Raw genomic sequence first — 19,222 nt, 5'->3', positions numbered from 1 at the left:
GTTTTCATAGTTATTATCATTACCAGTGTGTTTATTTTAGTGACTAACATGTTCATGATTATCACCAGAGGTGGGACCAAGTCATTGTTTTGCAAGTCATAAGTAAGTCTCAATTCCCGAGTCAAGACAGGCAAATCCCGAGTCAAGTACAAAGTCAGGACTGGAAAGTCTCAAGTCAAGTCCCAAGTCCTGCATTTTGAGTTTCAAGTCCTTTTAATTACATACTAATATATTTACACATATTGTGTATGCTTTTAAAACGCTGTATTTACTAAAACAAATGCATTTGAAATTGCAGGAATAAAAATAGTGCAGACATTGCACTTCGAATAATAGCACAATTAACCAGTAATTTTAAACATTTAACTCATTCACTTACAGAAAAAACACATTTGAAAAAACAAGTACAACTGTTCTTATTTGCACAAAAGTTTTAACATTGTATTTCCATGGCATAATGCATAATGTAACTGGTTCCACAGCAGTTTCTATCCTGTTCTTACCTTATCCAATTGACCTCATCTTGTACTGTGTGTGTTGATGTGTGTGTATACATGAAAAACATAACACATACTGTACATGAACATAACAATCAAAAGAGTTGTACTTTAGATGTCAGGGCCCTATGCAATATGTACACATTCTTAATATAGTATACATTTTAACTGACCTTTATTTGACTGTCTTTTTGTTGGTGGCTAAAATACACAGTGCTGCTGACAGCCGTCTAACGTTACGTTCCTGTGTGTGTGATACATTGACAAACGTAACGTTATGTGTAGGTACCTCATGCAACCCTGCTTAAAAAAAAATCACCTGACAAAAATTGCGAATAAGGTAGCGAACTGCAGTGGAAGCAACAGATTGCCATGTCTGCAATGACGTTATAACCATAGACATCTTATGAGTAGACGCAGCATTGGCTGCTGTGACAAGAGAAATTTGGCCACCATCTTGAAGTGGTGATGAGGAGCAGGATTTTTCCTGCTCAAATGAGCAGACTGTTGAAAAAAGGAATCGGGGGATTACTTTTCACAAGTAAGATTTTGTAAAAGGAATATTACCACAGAGTTAAGAAGGAGCAAAGATCTTCGATATTTGTGTGTGAAAATCACAAAAAAATCTTCTGGGTGAGGACAAAACCCCCTTCAGGGCTTTGGTTTACAAACTTTCAGCCCCACCTAAAACAAATTCCTCCAGCCGCCACTGATTAAGATGCATTCTCATTTTAGGCAAAGTATAAGACAATACTTTCTTAACAGCATAATTGTTACCAGAAATAAGTCCTGAAGTAACAATATTTAAATAAAGATTGTAAAACCATTTGGTTTTATTCTGAATCCAGTGAAACAGATTGGTGGTTTTAGCTGATATAAAGACTTTCAGATGTTTATGTTGAAGTATTTGGCAGACGCTTTTATCCAAAGCGAAATACATAAAAAAAATATACAAAACAATCACTTTAAACATTATAATTTAAGGCAGTGGTTCCCAAAGTGGGCGGTACCGCCCCCCTGGGGGCGTTGGAAAGATCTGGGGGGGCGGTGAGGAAGAAGGGGGCGGTAGGGGGGCGGCAGTCCGAAGTCGAAGTCAGAAGTTCGAACGTTTGTTTGACGATTTGTACACAACACGTGCAGCAGGACGAGTCAGTGGACGACGCATCAGGGTCCGGTTACCACACGCCAACATCATATTTAGTAGAACGGGGCTTCAGTGCAGTCGCCTTGCTTCTTTCCAAGCAAAGAAACCGACTGAAAATTACTGACCGCGGGGATCTACGACTTCTTCTTAGTGAGTTCCAGCCTGATGTTGAGAAGCTTATGTCCCTGCACCAAGCACATCCATCCCATTAATATTAAGTGTGAGACAATGAAGGTTACTGGTGGAATGTTTATTTACCATTCTATGTTGCTGAAACAGTTAAAACTGCTAAAAAATAAATTGGTTTACTAAATTGGGTTTTATTTGTGAAATACACATTTGTGTTTAACCTTTCTCTTTTCAAATTGCAGCATACCAAATATCAAGAAAGAGGTGTTTGTTTCCATATATGTCTGTGGGGGGGGGGGGGGACCATTGATTTAAGGGATGAATGTAATACAAAATATCAGTACAAAGTGTCAAGACAGAATAAACTCTGCTGCTGCAGCAACAGAGATAAAGTCACTGAGATATATAGATATTGTGGCACCTGATTCTCACCAAGACACAGGATTGGTTTTGCAGCAAGCCAATACATCTTTTTAGGAAGGGCGGGGTGTGGAAGAATCAAACTTAAAGTGACCAAACATACATATCTCCCTTCCGGCGCTCTCAGTCCTTCACAGAGCACACTTCTTTAAATGTCATAGGTAATTGCCTATAAAACAATAGAAGCACAACATAAGTAAAACATTTCACTAGTAATGTCTTTAGTGGTAAAAATAGTGGATGTCTCAACTTACCGCCTGATGCACCTGCCTTGACACAGAGGAGAGCCAGACCTGAATGAGGCAGAGTTAAGAAAGGTTTGCTGGACCCCACCTGGCCGCAAAGCTGGTGCCACTTCAGGCTGATTGAGAAGGTACAGGGGAATGTACCACCCCTCGATTATGCGGCCAAAGCTGGGGCGTTGTCCTCTGTGTTCCACTCTGCTTCCATTCCCTGGCTCCTCCCCTGTGAGGTGCTTACCTGTCAGGCGGTGCTTGAGTGAGACACCACATACCCCCCCCCCCCCCTAAGCTCGCTGGTCGGTCTGGGAGCTTCTTTGTACTCTTCATAGAGCCGGGACATGGCGTCTGCATGTAGGATCGCCTTCCCAGGCCGATATTCCACGTTGAACTCAGAATTTTGGAGTTCCAGGAACCAGCGTGTGTTTCGGTCCTTACTTGTGGACATCCACTTCAAGGGGGCGTGGTCTGTCACCAAGGTGAAGGTCCTACCCCATAGGTAGTAGCGGAGGTGGTGTATGGCCCACTTGACTGTTAAGCACTCCTTTTCTACTGTGGCATAATTTCGCTCATGGGTCTGGAGCTTCCTACTAATAAATGTCACTGGGTGCTCTTCTCCGTCCACGAGCTGGGCGAGCACGGCTCCAATGCCCGTGCCTGAGGCGTCGGTGTGGAGGATGAACTATGAAGTTGGGGGCTTTCAACACCAGTTCTTCACACAGGGCTTTCTTCAACATCTGGAAGGAAGTCTCGGCCTCAGCCGTCCAGGTGACATGCTGGGGCTGTTTGTTCCTTGTCAGTTCATACAGCGGTGTTGCAATCGTAGAGAAATTTTTTATAAACTTTTGATAATGTGACACCAGGCCAATAAATGATTTCACTTGCTAGGTCGTTCCTTGATACGCTCCACTTTGCAGGCCTGGGGTTTTACGCAGCCTCTTCCTATTGTCTGGCCGAGGTAATCCATCTCAGTCAGACCCACTCGGCACTTCTTAGCCTTGACAGTCAGTCCTGCACATCAAAGGGCTCCTAGGACCGCGTCGAGATGCTGGAGATGGAAAGGCCAGCTGGTGCTATGAATCACAATGTCATCCAGGTAAACGGCTGCGTATTCTTGGTGGGGCCTTAGAATTATGTCCATCTTCTTCTGGAATGTTACCAGGAATCCTGAATGGCAAGACGGTATATTGGAATAGCCCATCGGGTGTGTAGAAGGCCGTTTTAGGTTTCGCCCTTTCCGTCAAAGGCACCTGCCAGTAACCTTTGGTCAGGTCCATGGTGCTGACGAAGTGAGCAGGGCCGAGTCGCTCTATAAGCTCATCTACTCTGGGCATGGGATAAGCATCACACAGTGATATCTCATTCAATTTACTTAAGTCATTACAGAATCTTAGGGACCCATCTGGTTTAAGAACAATGACAATTTGGCTTGACCATGGCCTATGGGATTGCTTTATTACTCAAAGGTCCAACATTTTCTTTACCTCCTCTTATAGCCGCCCACCTGGTTTCTGGAATTCGGTAGGCCTTTGTCGTACCACTATTCCTGTTTTGGTCTCAATGTATATCTTGGTCCTTTCTGGCAGTTCAAAGAGGCGGTTTTGGTTCCATCCCAGAAGTTCCTTCACCTCTTGCTTTTGTGATGGGGAGAGGTCCTCTCCTATAGGTACCGGGGGAGTGGTCTGGGGAGAGGGTGCAGTTAAAAAAGCAGCAGATTGTAGCGATTTTTTCAAAATATTTACATGGTAAACTTGGTGACCTTTCCGCCGGCCTGTCTGGTTTACCTTGTAGTTGGCGGGCCTCTTTCTCTCTATTATCTCGTATGGCCCCTACCATCTGGCCAAGAACATACATTTGCTGGACGGTACTAATACTAGCACTTTTTACCCCACCTGGAACTCTCGGAGTGTGATATCTCAGTTGTACGTTCTTGCCTGTTCTCTTTGGGCTTTTTCCATATGCTCTCTTACCTTGGGCCAGATTTTGCGAGCCTGGGTTTGTAGTTGGGCGATATGGTCGATCACACTGTGGTGGGGTGAGATGTGGTTCTCCCAGGTTTCTTTTGCAATGTCCATCTCTGATGGCAAAGAGGACATATGGAATGAGGTAATCCCAGTCTTTCCCGTCTTTGTCGGCTACTTTTTTAGCATTTTTTTTAACGTATAGTTGAAACATTCCACCAGGCCATCTTTCTGAGGATGATATACAGAGGTTCGTATGCGTTTTACTTTTAACCATTTGTAGAGCATGGTTATCCCTTCTGACATAAAACATGTGCCCTGGTCCGTTAAAATCTCATCTGCAAGTCCCACTCGGCTAAACATCATAAACAGTTTATGTGCGATGGCTTTGGCTGAGGCTGTGCGTAATGGTACAGCTTTAGGATATCGGGTGGCATACTCTAGTATTACCAGTATGTAGCGATTTCTTCTTGCTGATTTTGGGAGTGGTCCAACGATGTCCATTGCCATACGTGACAACGGGGTGCCGATGTTGGGGAGCGGTACCAAGAGGTTTCGATAGGTGGGTGTAGGTGCATTCTTTTGGCATTCGGGACAGCCCTTGCAAAAGTCTTCTATGGCTCGTTTCACACCAGGCCAATAGAAGCGGGTTAATGTGCGGTCATACATCTTTAGTACACCTAGATGAGTTCCCAACTGATCAGTATGGGCAAGATAAAGCACTCGGGAGATATGAGACTTAGGCACCAGCAGTTGCTCAATTATGTCCCCGCCCTTAGTTAGCACCCCTTTATACAGAAGGCCGTTTTTAATCAGAAAATATGGTGCAGTAAGTGTACTCACCCCTTCCCATTTCTGTTCGTCAATTTCTACGATTTGCTGTTGGGCCCAGCTGAGGTTCTGATCATTCCACTGGGAGGTGGCAAACTCGCCCGTTTTTGGGTTGACGCGCTCTTCTGATACGGGGCACTCCACAAAGGGGTCCCCTTCCTCTTCTGCCTTCTACTCCAACCTGCTCTCCTGTCGCTCCTCTTCAGCCAAGCTGTCACTTCGTGGGGCCTCTGACGAGGGCCTAAATGCGGGGCAGGCTTTAAGCGGTCTCATACTTTTGACTCTATTGTTGCGGGGGTGACGCTGCCGTGGAATGGCACCTGGGATGAAGCCCAGGGTCCAGTATCTGCCAAAAAGTACATAGTCGGACCTGATGAGTATTGGAACAGGTAGGTTTGGTACCATTCCAGCTGGTACCAGTGCATCACCTCGGGGTGTCTGAATGTGTATGTGGCTTACCGGATACTGGTGGACATCTCCATGTACACACGTCACTGGGACAGTGTCCTTGCTGAGGGGTCTGGCCAAGTAAGCGTGTACCAGGGTCACAGCACTCCCACTGTCCAGCAATGCGTGTGCATCGGTCCCCCCAATCCTTACCGGAAGGTTGGCATGTTGTCGTCGTTCACTGCCAGTGTGGAGGCGTGGTTTGCCTGCATCTGAGCTGGGTGCCGTGGCCATGGAGACATCGTGGTTACGTTACAGGCACGCCTAAGACATGTGGTCCGGGTGTCCACACACATAACATTTCTGCTGTGGGGGCCGACCGGGCCTCTCGGGGGAATACCCCAAGGTCGGGGTCAGGACGGTGCTGATGGTGGCGTTCCTCAGCAGTCGCGGCCTAGCCTCTCTTCCGCGGAATTTCTGGCCTTTTCCATCCGGGTGGCTCTCAGCATTTCCATGCTCACTTGGTGGTTCTCTAATAAGGCCACCAACTGCTCCACAGTTGGAGGGCTTACCTGTGCGGCATATTTTCGGGCATCAGGCGGCAAGGCTCGGATACAGCGGTCTATCACCAGTCGGTCTATGGAGGGGGAGTTGCCTTTGCTCGTTAGCGAGCTGTGTTATGCGGAGCAGTGAGGCTACCTGCGGACGTGGCGGCTGGGTGGGCTGGAAGGTCCAGTTGTGATATTGTTGTGCCCTGGCAGGCAGACTGCATCCTTGGCTGCTGAGAATGGCTTTCTTTAGTCTCCTGAAGTCTCGAGCATCCGCCAATGCCAGGTCTCTGCACACACGTTGGGCTTCTCCAGTGAGAAAAGGTGCTAGTATGGATCCCCATTCTTCTACTGGCCACTTCTCCCGGGCCGCAGTGCGCTCAAACAACTCCAAGTAGGCTTCCACATCATCTCCTCCCGGTTAATTTAGTTAGGACCTCAGTGGGTGCCCGTGTAATAGCCACATCTTTAGCACTTTTTTTTTTACTAACTCTTGTACTGCACCTCGAAATTCAGCTTGGCTTTTTAACAAAGCACTTAGGGGCTTCTGTGTGTGACATTATCAGAGGTTGACCTGAATCAGATTGCCCGCATTCCCCACCATATGTGGCACCTGATTCCCTCCAAGACACAGGACTGGTTTTGCAGCAAGCAAAACAGGGCTTTTATTATACAAGTCTTTTTAGGAAGGGCAGGGTGTGGAAGAATCAAACTTAAAGTGACCAAACATAAATATCTCCCGTCCGGGGCTCTCAGTACTTCACACAGCACACTTCTTTAAATGTCATTGGTAATTGCCTATACAATAATAGAAATACAACATAAGTAAAACATTTCACTAATAATGTCTTTAGTGGTGAAAATAGTGGATGTCTCAACTTACCACCTGATGCACCTGCCTTGGCACAGAGGAGAGCCAGACCTGAATGAGGCAGAGTTAAGAAAGGTTTGCTGGACCCCACCTGGCCGCACGGCTGGTGGCACTTCAGACTGATTGAACAGGTAGATGATGTGGACAAGGCTGGGGCGTTGTCCTCTGGGTTCCACTGCGCCTCCATTTTCTGGTTCCCCCCCTGTGAGGTGCTTTCCTGTCAGGCAGTGCTTGAGTGAGACACCACAATATCTAATGTATTTATACATTGTTTATGTATAAATACACACGTGTGTGTGTGTGTGTGTATATATATATATATATATATATATATATATATATATATATATATATATATATATATATATATATATATATATATATATATATATATATATAACCTAATTATATTGTTTCTTGAATTTTAAAATAGCTGACTGTTTTTTTCCCCCTTCTCTGGGATTATATTCCCAGTTTTGATCTCGGACATCTGGTCACTTATAGCATATGAGAATATTCTATTTCTGTTAAGCAAACTTTGAATAATCAAACACTCCGAAACATGTGTCCTTTATCATAGCTACATGTATGACTAAAAAAACGCTTGAAAATCAGTGGTATTCAGTGAGGTAAGAGGAATTAAATGCTCTGGTAGTTCTTTGCTCCGACCACTCCAAGATGGCGGGCCCGCGTCTCGTTAGCGCCAGTAGGCAGTAGCCGTCGATTCTGCGTGTACTTATAAGATTTTTATGGTTATAACGGTAGCAGTGAGTTTACAGCCTCACTGATTTAACTAAACAGCAAATAAAAGTTACGTTAATTAGACAATAAACGTTATCTTACATTCAAAACTTACCCTTCTTTGTGCAACTTCAAATGTCATACGAAGTTGGAAGTTGTTGCGTCTCTGACTGTAATCTTCAAACCGCATGTTTTGCATTCTGCAATTCCTTTTTTGTTGACCAACTTGTATTCTAATACCCGAACGAAACTATTTTTGGCATAATTTTTCCTTACTGGCGCGTTGTTTGACATTTCTTCTTTGTCGGTTGTCCTGCAATTTAATTATTGCAGGACGTTTACATTTACATTACTACCACAATGTATATAGTTATCATTACCAAAATGTTAATGATTATCATGACCAATTTGTTAATTATTTTTATTTCCAATATGTTCATGATTATTAAGATAATGTTAGGCCTGGTGTTATGTTCATGACTGTCATTATCAACATGTTAATGATTTTTGTTCATTAATAATAATGATTATCATTACCAATATGTTAATGATTAGCATGATCAACATGTTGTTATCATTACCGATCTGTTAATTATTGTCATTACCAACATATTCTTTATTATCATTACCAATATGTTCACAGTTATCAATTATTACATTATGTTAATTGTTATCATTACCAATGATAATAATTTAATATTACCAATATTTGGTAATATTTATATTACCAATATGTTCATGATTATCATTACTATCATGTTCACAGCTATGATTAGTTATTGAAATGTCAATGATTATTATTACAAAGGTAATGATTAACATTACCTTTGTTAATCATTATAATTTCCAATATAAATTATTATCATTCCCAATATATTAATTAGTATCATTACCAATATAGTCAATATTACCAATACAGTTATCATTCATTACCACTGTTGATTATGATTACCGATATGTTCATTATTTTTATTACCAATATGTGTCACGCCTGTAAGTTTCTGGTTTGGTTTTGGTCAGGTTATGTTTAGTTTTTTGGACATTTAAGTTCTGTCTTGGCATTTCCTGGTTTGTTTTCGTCTCCATACCAACTCATTACTTTTCACCTGTCATGTCAAGTCCCTGTTCTTAGCCTCACCTGTTTTCACTAATCATCACAGCTACTTAAGTCACTCTTTTTCTTGTTTTCGTCCTGGGATCTTCACACTCGCACGCACCCTACCCATGCTGCACCTTCTTCACGACCTTGTTTATCTGCTTCATGCCTTGCTACGCTGTTCATTTTGTCCAAGTAAGTCTTTGTTTATAGTTCATAGCCAATTGTTTTTGTGCAAAGTCCTTTAGTTTATGTCCATCATTTCATGCCATCGAGCAGGTGTTTTTGTTTCACTTTTGAACTGTGTAGCCAAGTTTTGTACCTCCATTGTGAGCACTTTTTGTTGTTTGTTTGTTTATTAAATACATGTCATGTACTCACGTCCACGCCTCACTCGTGCTGATCCTCATCTGCATCGAGGAAACAATCCATGTCCAAGCCGAGTTGCGACAATATGTTCATGATTATCATTACCATCATGTTCACAGCTATTATTGATTATTGAAATGTCAATATGTTAATGATTTGCATTATCCAAATGTAAATGATTTTCATTATGATTATTATTGATTAGCATTAATTAGTATGTTAATTATATATATATATATTTTTTTCTCATTTATTTATTTATTCAAGGCAATGACAATGACAATCATTTCAAATATAATAATGATCATCATTATCAAAATATGATCATCATTTAAAAATGTTAATGATGATCATTAGTATGTTAATTTTTGTTTTTACAAATATGTTAATGATAATCAGTAACAAAATGTAGGTGATCATCATTATCAAAATGTTGGATTATCAACATCCATCCATCCATTTCCTACCGCTTATTCCTTTTTTGGGGTCGCAGGGGGGGCTGGCACCTATCTCAGCTACAATCGGGCGGAAGGCGGGGTACACCCTGGACAAGTCGCCACCTCATCGCAGGGCCAACACAGATAGACAGACACTCACATTCACACACTAGGGCCAATTTAGTGTTGCCAATCAACCTATCCCCAGGTGCATGTCTTTGGAGGTGGGAGGAAGCCGGAGTACCCGGAGGGAACCCACGCATTCACGGGGAGAACATGCAAACTCCACACAGAAAGTTCCCGAGCCTGGATTTGAACCCAGGACTGCAGGAACTTCGTATTGTGAGGCAGATGCACTAACCCCTTGTCCACCGTGAAGCCCGGATTATCAACATGTTAACCATAATTACAAATATGTTAATGATCATTGTGGAGAGGGGCGTGGCCTACGCGTTCCCTGCCGGCGGGTCATGTGCAGGAGCCGGTCATGAAGCAGCAGACAGGTGAGCAGATACCTCAGCTGCGACGAGTTATCTAATCACCTGTTCCTTTATCAGCAGCGTTGGAGATCATGACGTGGTTGGCAGCAGGAGGGAGAAACTGACGGTCGGAGGAGGGAAAAACCCAAACACATTGTGAACTGTATGATTGAGCTGAAAAGCCAAAGACATTGTGAACTGTACTCAGTGGCCTAGTGGTTAGAGTGTCCGCCCTGAGATCGGTAGGTCGTGAGTTCAAATCCCAGCCGAATCTTACCAAAGACTATAAAAATGGAACCCATTACCTCCCTGCTTGGCACTCAGCATTAAGGGTTGGAATTGGGGGTTAAATCATCATAATTGACTCCCGGGCGTGGCACCGCTGCTGCCCACTGTTCCCCTCACCTCCCAGGAGGTGATCAAGGGTAATGGGTCAAATGCAGAGTGATGTGGGTTATGAGGTTCGGCGCTCGGACCGACGGGGGGACACGCAGTTATACCACACCAACTTACTGAAGGCTTGGAGGCTGGCGGAGCCTGTTTCCATGGCGACAGTAGTAAAGGAGGAAGAGGAGTTGGGGCCAAAGGTCCCGCACTCTCCGCTTTCCTGTGACGACCAGCTCACATTGGCCCAGCGAGCGGTGGTGCTGAGTTACAGCGGCGCTATGCTGACGTGTTCTCATCACGGCCCGGCTGCACGAATCTCATCTGGCACCATATTGACACTGGCCCGGGGTTACGGTGCGGTCTTAGGTTAGGCTTCCCGAACACAAGCGTAAAATTGTACGGGAGGAATTAAAAACCATGCTTGAGATGGGGGGGGTGATAGAAAAATCTCACAGCGCATGGTGTAGTCCCATTGTTTTGGTGGGGAAGAAGGACGGGACCATGCAATTCTGTGTAGATTACAGCAGGGGGAATGAACAGTCATGTTTTGACGCATACCCAATGACCTGGGTCGACGAGCTCCTGGACCGGCTAGGCCAGGGGTGGATTACGTCGATCGCGATCGACTGGTCGATCTCGGAGGGTGTGTCAGTCGATCTCAAGCCAGGCATTAAAAAATAGACATAAAAATGAGCAATCATCAATCATACCAAGACTTCACTTTCGTCAGTTGTTTGACATTCTCGGCACCCGAGGATCTTGTGAGAAGACGCTGGCTGCTGCGAGCTCATATTTAAGAAAAAAATCACTAACAGGGCGGACGCAGAGAAACACATTTTATTTCTAGAGACTCCGTACCTACTGTCAAAACTCTAAAGACCGACTGCACAGTTCCTGTCTTCACCATAAAAGACCTGTTTCATCCTGCCTGTGCTAACAAAATAAGAGTCTCAAAAAGCTAGCGTGCACAAGCTAGCAAGCTACGGAGTTTGATGCCAATGTATTTCTCCCCCGCCCTCAGCGACCGCTTTCTCACTTGCTTGCCCACCCGCACACTCACTGACGTCACTCACCTGCTGCCAGACATTAAAGGGCCACACACATATGCTACTCTCATAACAAAGTGTTTAAAAACGAGTATGCAAGTTGGACAAATGAGATGCCAAATCCAACCACTTTCATGTGGTATTGGACAGAAAGGAGGACTTTTTTTTTCCCTCCATTTGAAAATGCGGACGTTATCAGCACCACTGTCTAATTCCAATCAATGCAAGTCATCAGAATCAAATACACCAACTCATATTCTTGTCTTCATGAAAGAAAGGAATCTATGTGTGTTAAACATGATTGTATTATCATTAAACACCATTAACTTGTTAACAAAAATGTCTCTTTCATAAATAAATGAATATAAATTATAAATAGGAATGAGGTAGATCTCCTCGACTTGGTCAATTGAAAAGTAGCTCACCTGCAGAAAAAGTGTGAGCGCCCCTGGGCTAGGCACTGCTAATTTTTTCACCACACTGGATTTACCCAAGGGCTACTGGTAGATTCCCTTGTCTCCAGAGACCCGAGAAAAACTGACTTTCTTCACTCCGGACAGGTTGTACCAATTTGTGACACTTCTGTTTGGCTTGTTCGGTGCGCCCGCCACGTTCTAGCATCTCATGGACCGCGTACTGCGGCAGGAGGTCGAGTCTGATGGACGGAGGAGGGAAAAACCCAAATACATTGTGAACTGTATGATTGAGCTGAAAAGCCAAAGACATTGTGAACTGTACGAGTGTGGTAACATTAAACAAAGTGTAACCACTGCGCCAGAGTGTGGTGTGTCCGTGACGCAGAAAGAGGATCTGGGTCGGAGACCTTCCACAATCATCAATATCAAAATGTTATTGATTTTCATTACCAATGTTAGTGAATATCATTACCATCATGTTCACAGCTATCATTGATTATTGAAATGTCAATGATTATTATTAAAAATATTAATGATTTGCATTATTAAAATGTTAATGATAATCATCACAAGATGTAATTAGTATTTTAATTATAATAATTTCAAATATAATAATGATCATCATTATCAAACTGTTAGTGGTCATCATTACAACAGCGTTAAGGGTTGTCAATAATATGTTAAACGTTATCCGTACAAATATGTTTGATCAATATCAAAATGTTAGTGATCATAACATTTTTAATGATTATCATTAACATGTTAATTGTTATTATTCCAAATATGTTACTGATCATCATTATCAACATGTTAATGTTTATTCATAGTAATGTTTATTGCAATTACAAATATGTTAATGATCATTATTATCAAAATGGTATTGATTATCATTACCAATATGTTAATGATTATTAATAATTATTAATGTTGATAATTATCATTACAAATATGTTGATGATCATCATTAACAATATGCTAGTGATTATCATTACCCAGATGTTGATGATAATCCTAATAGTGTTTATGAATGTGCTACTTTGTCAGGGGCTGGTCCTCATCCTAAAGCAGTTGGTGGAAAGGTGGTGAGCGCCATCTGGTGGATGTTTGTGGTGGTGGTGCTGGCCTGCTACTTTGCCAACTTAAAGTCCTCCATGCACGCCACCAATAAGCACATGTCCATCAAGACCTTCGAGGACTTGGTCGACCAGGACTTGATTGAATATGGAACAGTCGATGGCGGCTCCACAATGCTCTTCTTTAAGGTGGGTTCATAATTCATAGTCACAGACCAAGGGTGTCCAAAGTGGGGCCCGTGGGCCTTTCGTGGCATGCAGCTCATTTTTTAACAGTCCGTTTGAAAAATAATATTACAAACAAAACATCACAAGTACAATAAAAGAGCTAAAAGACAAAGACAAAGTTGCAATGTTGATGCTACTAACATTAAGCTTCCATTCAGACTTTAAAACGGTCATTACTCAAAAATAATAATATATAAAAATCAGTCCTGTTAGAAAAATAATAACCAATTTAAGGCTCCAAGTAATTCGCGTCAAACATTCGGGAAAATATTGCAAATTTTATCTGTTTGCCATAAAATAAAGTTTTTCTGTAACAAAAATGGCATTAAACAAACAAAAAAAAAAACATCAGCGATGAGGTGGCGACTTGTCCAGGGTGGACACCGCCTTCCGCCGGAATGCCGCTAAGATAGGTTCCAGCACCAACCCCGCAACCCCAAAAAATGGATGGATGGAAAAAAAAAAGGTGAACAAATTATAAAAACTTTAAATTGACCGACCGAAGTTGATCTAGAGATTTCTGGTTGAAAGTAAAAAAAAAAAAAAAAATAAATGTATGACTTCTTTTTAACACTTTTAGGAGTGGCACCCTTTTGGATCTCAAAGGGTTTTGGTGGGATTTTTTTTTAAACTGTCATTGCTAAAAGAAATAATGATGAATCAAAAAAAAAGGTTAAATGATAAATGGGTTGTACTTGCATAGCGCTTTTCTACCGTCAGGGTACTCAAAGCGCTTTGAGACTACTTCCACATTCACCCATCCACTCACACATTCACACACTGATGGAGGGAGCTGCCATGCAAGGCGCTAACCAGCACCCATCAGGAGAAAGGGTGGAGTGTCTTGCTCAGGACACAACGGATGTGACGAGGTTGGTACGAAGTGGGGATTGAACCAGGGACCCTCGGGTTGCGCATGGCCACTGTACCACTGCGCCACGCAGTCCCATGTTGTGAATCATTGACCTATTTAAGGCTCCAGTTACTTCACTTCAATTTTTCTACATTGAAAACATTTAAAGGAAAATATTGCATTTTTTTTGCCATTAAAATTATATTTTTCTTAGACAAAAAGGACATAAAAGAAAAATATGCGACATAAAAATTATGAATAATAATCGAGGGATAGATCTGAAGTTGATTTTAATTGAAAGTAAAAAGTAAAACAAATATATTACTACTATTCAAAACTTTTATGAGTGGAATCCTTTTGGATCCCTAAGATTTTTAATGGATTTTTTTTTTCTTTAATTGTCATTTCTCAAAAAAAGAATAATGAATCAAAATGAATGTTATGAATTATTGACGAGTTGAAGGTTCCAATTAAATCAAATCAATAATTTGGGAAAATATTGCAAATGTTGTGTGTTTGCTGTAACAAAAAGGGCCTCAAACAAACATACAAAACATCATGAAAAAATTATAAAAACTTAAAATCGTCAAACCAAAGTTGATCTACAGTTTTACGGGTTGAAAGTAAAAATAATAATAATTAAAAAAATAAAAAAATATGTATGACACATTTTTAACCCTTTTGGATCCCCAATATTTTTAGTGGGATTTTTTTCAAACTGTCGTTGCTCGAAACATAATAATGAATCAAAATAAATGTTATGAATTACTGACCAATTTAAATTACTTTACATTATTTATTCCACTTTGAACATGTTTAGGGGTAAACTTTTTGCATATTTTGTGGTTTTGTCAACAAAAAAAAATTCTTGAACAAAAAAGGGCAGACAATGTGAAAAAAATATATACTATACATGTGTGTGTGTGTCTTTGTGTGTGTATGTATGTATATTAATATGTGTGTGTGTGTATGTATGTATGTACACACACACACATATATATATATATATATATATATATATATATATAAATAAATACGTTTGTATATATATATCTATATATCTATACATATATTTAGATAGATGGATAGATGGATAGATAGATAGATAGATAGATAGATAGATAGATAGATAGATAGATAGATAGACAGATAGACAGATGGATAGATAGATATGTGTGTGTGTATATATGTATGTATATATATATATATATATATATATATATGTGTGTATGTATATATATATATATATATATATATATATATATATATATATATATATGTGTATGTATATATATTTATTTTTTTTTTTACAAAATTGATGGATCTAAAGTTGATCTAAAATTTAAAGCATTGAAGAAAAAAAGAATTATTTCGAACATTGTTATGACTGAGACCCTTCTGGGTCCCTAAAGGTAAAAAACTAAATCCACAACTTGTATTGGATTTGAAAATGAAAAATATCATATTTATTTTATCATTTTTGTGGGTTACTTGTTGAGCGTTCGACATATATTTCTGGACTGTACATGTCAAAAATCCAATACACAAAAGTTAAAAAACAAAAAGCTGCTTTAAATTCCATCTAATCTCAAAAAAAAACAACAACAACATTAAGGCTTTGTTTTGTCATCCCTGGGTGGAAGAAGTCTGGAGCTGGCCGCCATGGCCATGTTTCAAAGAAAAAAGTGCTTTGTTGTTGCAGAACTCCAACAACGCCGTTTACCGCCGCATTTATCAGCACATGGAGCGCTTGAAGAGCAAGGTGGCCAACATGGAGGATGGCGTTCGCCGCGCTCAGGAGGGAAACTTCGCCTTCATCGGCGAGGCGGCCTCCTTGCGCCTCGCTGTGGCTCGCGACTGCAACCTGAGGCACTCGCAGGAGGTGGTCGCCATGAGGGCCTACAGCATCGCCGCACGCCAGGGTGAGTGCTCTACCGGGCCCTTCTGCCAGAAGCTCCAGATCTCTTTCCTTGTGCAGGTTCCCCCATGGTGAGGAACCTCAGCATGGCCATCCTGCAGCTCAGCGAGTCTGGCGAGCTGACCTTCCTGCATGACAAGTGGTGGGCCAGCAGCTGCGTGGGCGAAGACGGGGCCCCTGACTCGGACAGCCTTCACCCTCACGACCTGCGGGGCCTTTTCCTGCTTCTGGGCCTGGGGTTGGGCGTCGGCCTCCTCCTCGCTCTGCTGGAGCTTCTGTTTGAGGCTCGCAGACAGGCCACGGACGAGAAGGTGAGAATGGAAAGATCGCATCTGGAACCTGTAAAGCAGTTATTCTCAAATTGGGGAACCATGAGTGGCACGCTATAGAATCACTAAATTAAATATTCCCACACAGTGTTACTGTTCAAACTGTGTGTAATGTTATAGTGGCCACAATCTGGAAATATACTTAAAACTCTGCCTTGGTTTCAATGAATACTCAGGCCTACTACGCTACTGTGTTCTACTGACTGATTGATTGTTTAAAATTTTTATTAGTAGATTGCACAGTACAGTACATATTCTGTATAATTGACCACTAAATGGTAACACCCGAATAAGTTTTTCAACTTCTTTAAGTCGGGGCCCAAGTTACTGTTGGTTATTATGGTAGTACTTGGTGAAAAATGTTAATAAATACTCAGGCCTACTAGGCTACTGTGTTTTGTACTGTTTGTTATTATGGTGAAGCTTGGTGAAAACATGTAAGAAACACTGGGGCAGCACACGAAAACATTAAAACATGCAGGGGCCATTTTGATAGATTACATTTTAAAACCAGTACACTTTTTTTTAAACTTCAGGGCTCCCCTAAATTTTGTCCGGAAAGCTCTCAGTCATAAAAATGTTCAAAATAATTCATATTACATTTTTGTTGTTGTAATTTTTTAACGCTTAAATCTCGAGATTAACTTTGAGTGTGTGTGTGTGTGTGTGTCTTTGTGTGTGTGTGTGTGTGTGTATGTGTGTAATCAAAAGTTTACATACACTTGTAAAGAACAAAATGTCATGGCTGTCTTGCGTTTCCAATAATTTCTACAACTATATTTTTTTGTAATGGAGTGATTGGAGCGCAAGGAAAAACTCACACCCAGTGGGACGTCGGTGACAGTGACAATGGCGACTATGAGAAACCCCAGGGGACCGAAAGCAATGGATGTCGAGCGGGTCTAACATGATATTGTGAAAGTCCAATCTGTAGTGGATCTAACAGATCCAATATAATAGCTAGAGTCCCGTCCATAGTGGAGCCAGCAGGAAACCATCCCAAGCGGAAGCGGATCAGCAGCGCAGAGATGTCCCCAACCGATACACAGGCGAGCGGTCCATCCTGGGTCCCGACTTTGGACGAGCAGTCCATCCTGGGTCCCGACTCTGGACGAGCAGTCCATCCTGGGTCCCAACTCTGGACAGCCAGTACTTCATCCATGGCCACCGGATCTGTGTCCCCACCCGCCCAACCCCTCCACAAGGGAGAGGGGGGCAGAGAAGAAAAAGAAAAGAAAAGAAACGGCAGATCAACTGGTCTAAAAAGGGGGTCAATTTAAAGGCTAGAGTATACAAATGAGTTTTAAGATGAGACTTAAATGCTTCTACTGAGGTAGCATCTTGAACTATTATCGGGAGGGCATTCCAGAGTACTGGAGCCCGAATGGAAAACGCTCTTATAGCCCGCAGACTTTATTTGGGCTCTGGGAATCACTAATAAGCCGGAGTCCTTTGAACGCAGAATTTTTGCCGGGACATATGGTACAATACAATTGGCAAGATAGGCTTGAGCTAGACCATGTAGTATTTTATACGTAAGTAGTAAAACCTTAAAGTCACATCTTAAGTGCGCAGGGCAGCCAGTATAGGCGTAATATGATCAAACTTTTTTGTTCTTGTCAAAAGTCTAGCAGCCGCATTTTGTACCAACTGTAATCTTTTAATGCTAGACATGGGGAGACCCGAAAGTAATGCGTTGCAGTGATCTAGACGAGACGTAACAAACGCATGGATAATGATCTCAGCGTCTTTAGTAGACAGAATGGAGTGAATTTTAGCGATATTACGGAGACGAAAGAAGGCCGTTTCAGTAACGCTTTTAATGTGTGATTCAAACGAGAGAGTTGGGTTGAAGATAATACCCAGATTCTTTACCCAATCGCCTTGTTAATTGTTTGGTTGTCAATTGTTAAAGTTGTATTATTAAATAGAGGTCCGTGTCTAGCAGGACCGATAATCAGCATTTCCGTTTTCTTGGCATTGAGTTGCAAAAAGTTAGCGGACATCCATTGTTTAATTTTATTAAGACACGCCTCCAGCTGACTACAATCCGGCGTGTTGGTCAGCTTTAGGGGCATGTAGAGTTGGGTGTCATCAGCATAACAGTGAAAGCTAATACCGTATTTGCGTACTATGTCACCTATTGGCAGCATGTAGATGCTGAAGAGTGCAGGGCCAAGGACCGAACCCTGAGGAACTCCACATGTTACTTTAACATAGTCCGAGGTCACATTGTTATTGGAAACGCACTGCATCCTGTGAGTAAGATAAGAGTTAAACCAAGACAAGGCTAAGTCTGACATACAATTCGTGTTTTGATATGCTCTAATAAAATATTATGATCAACGGTATCGAAAGCAGTGCTAAGATCGAGGAGCAGCAGCATAGATGACGCATCAGAATCCATCGTTAGCAAAAGATCATAAGTCAGTTTTGCAAGGGCTGTCTCAGTAGAGTGATTTGCCCTGAAACCGGATTGAAAGGTTTCACATAGATTGTTAGACGCTAAGTGTTAGACTGCTCTGCAACAATATTTTCGAGGATTTTCAAAATAAGGGGTAGGTGAGACACCGGTCGGTAGTTTACCATGAGGTTAGGTTCGAGGTTAGGTCTTTTAAGGAGAGGATGAATAACCGCTTTTTTGAATGTTAGGGAAACAGTGCCAGAGGAAAGTGATACGTTTATAATATTTAGCACTGATGGACCTAATAATACAAAGAGCTCCTTAATAAGTTTCCCAGGAAGTGGGTCAAGCAAACATGTTGTTGTTTTTTTTCCATTTACACGTTGTAGCAATTCTTCTAATGTTATTTAGATTGTCTT

At 41.8% G+C, this 19,222-nt stretch overlaps 1 protein-coding gene across 1 annotated transcript in view; it reads left to right on the top strand.

Annotated features, from left to right (window-relative positions):
• Positions 1-19,222, top strand: part of si:ch211-251b21.1 (uncharacterized protein LOC571720 homolog) — a 54,692-nt gene that overhangs the window by 33,758 nt on the left and 1,712 nt on the right. Inside the window, exons 7-9 of the mRNA XM_061903121.1 lie at positions 13,043-13,260; positions 15,855-16,074; positions 16,131-16,381. Coding sequence (XP_061759105.1) covers positions 13,043-13,260; positions 15,855-16,074; positions 16,131-16,381 — 689 coding nt within the window. The remainder of the gene's footprint in view (positions 1-13,042; positions 13,261-15,854; positions 16,075-16,130; positions 16,382-19,222) is intronic.

This window comes from Nerophis ophidion, linkage group LG06 (genome assembly GCF_033978795.1).
Source record: "Nerophis ophidion isolate RoL-2023_Sa linkage group LG06, RoL_Noph_v1.0, whole genome shotgun sequence".
In the NCBI taxonomy this organism is placed as follows: Eukaryota; Metazoa; Chordata; class Actinopteri; order Syngnathiformes; family Syngnathidae; genus Nerophis; species Nerophis ophidion.
Note: the sequence above shows the minus strand (reverse complement) of the source record. Positions and strands in the feature narration are given on the sequence as shown.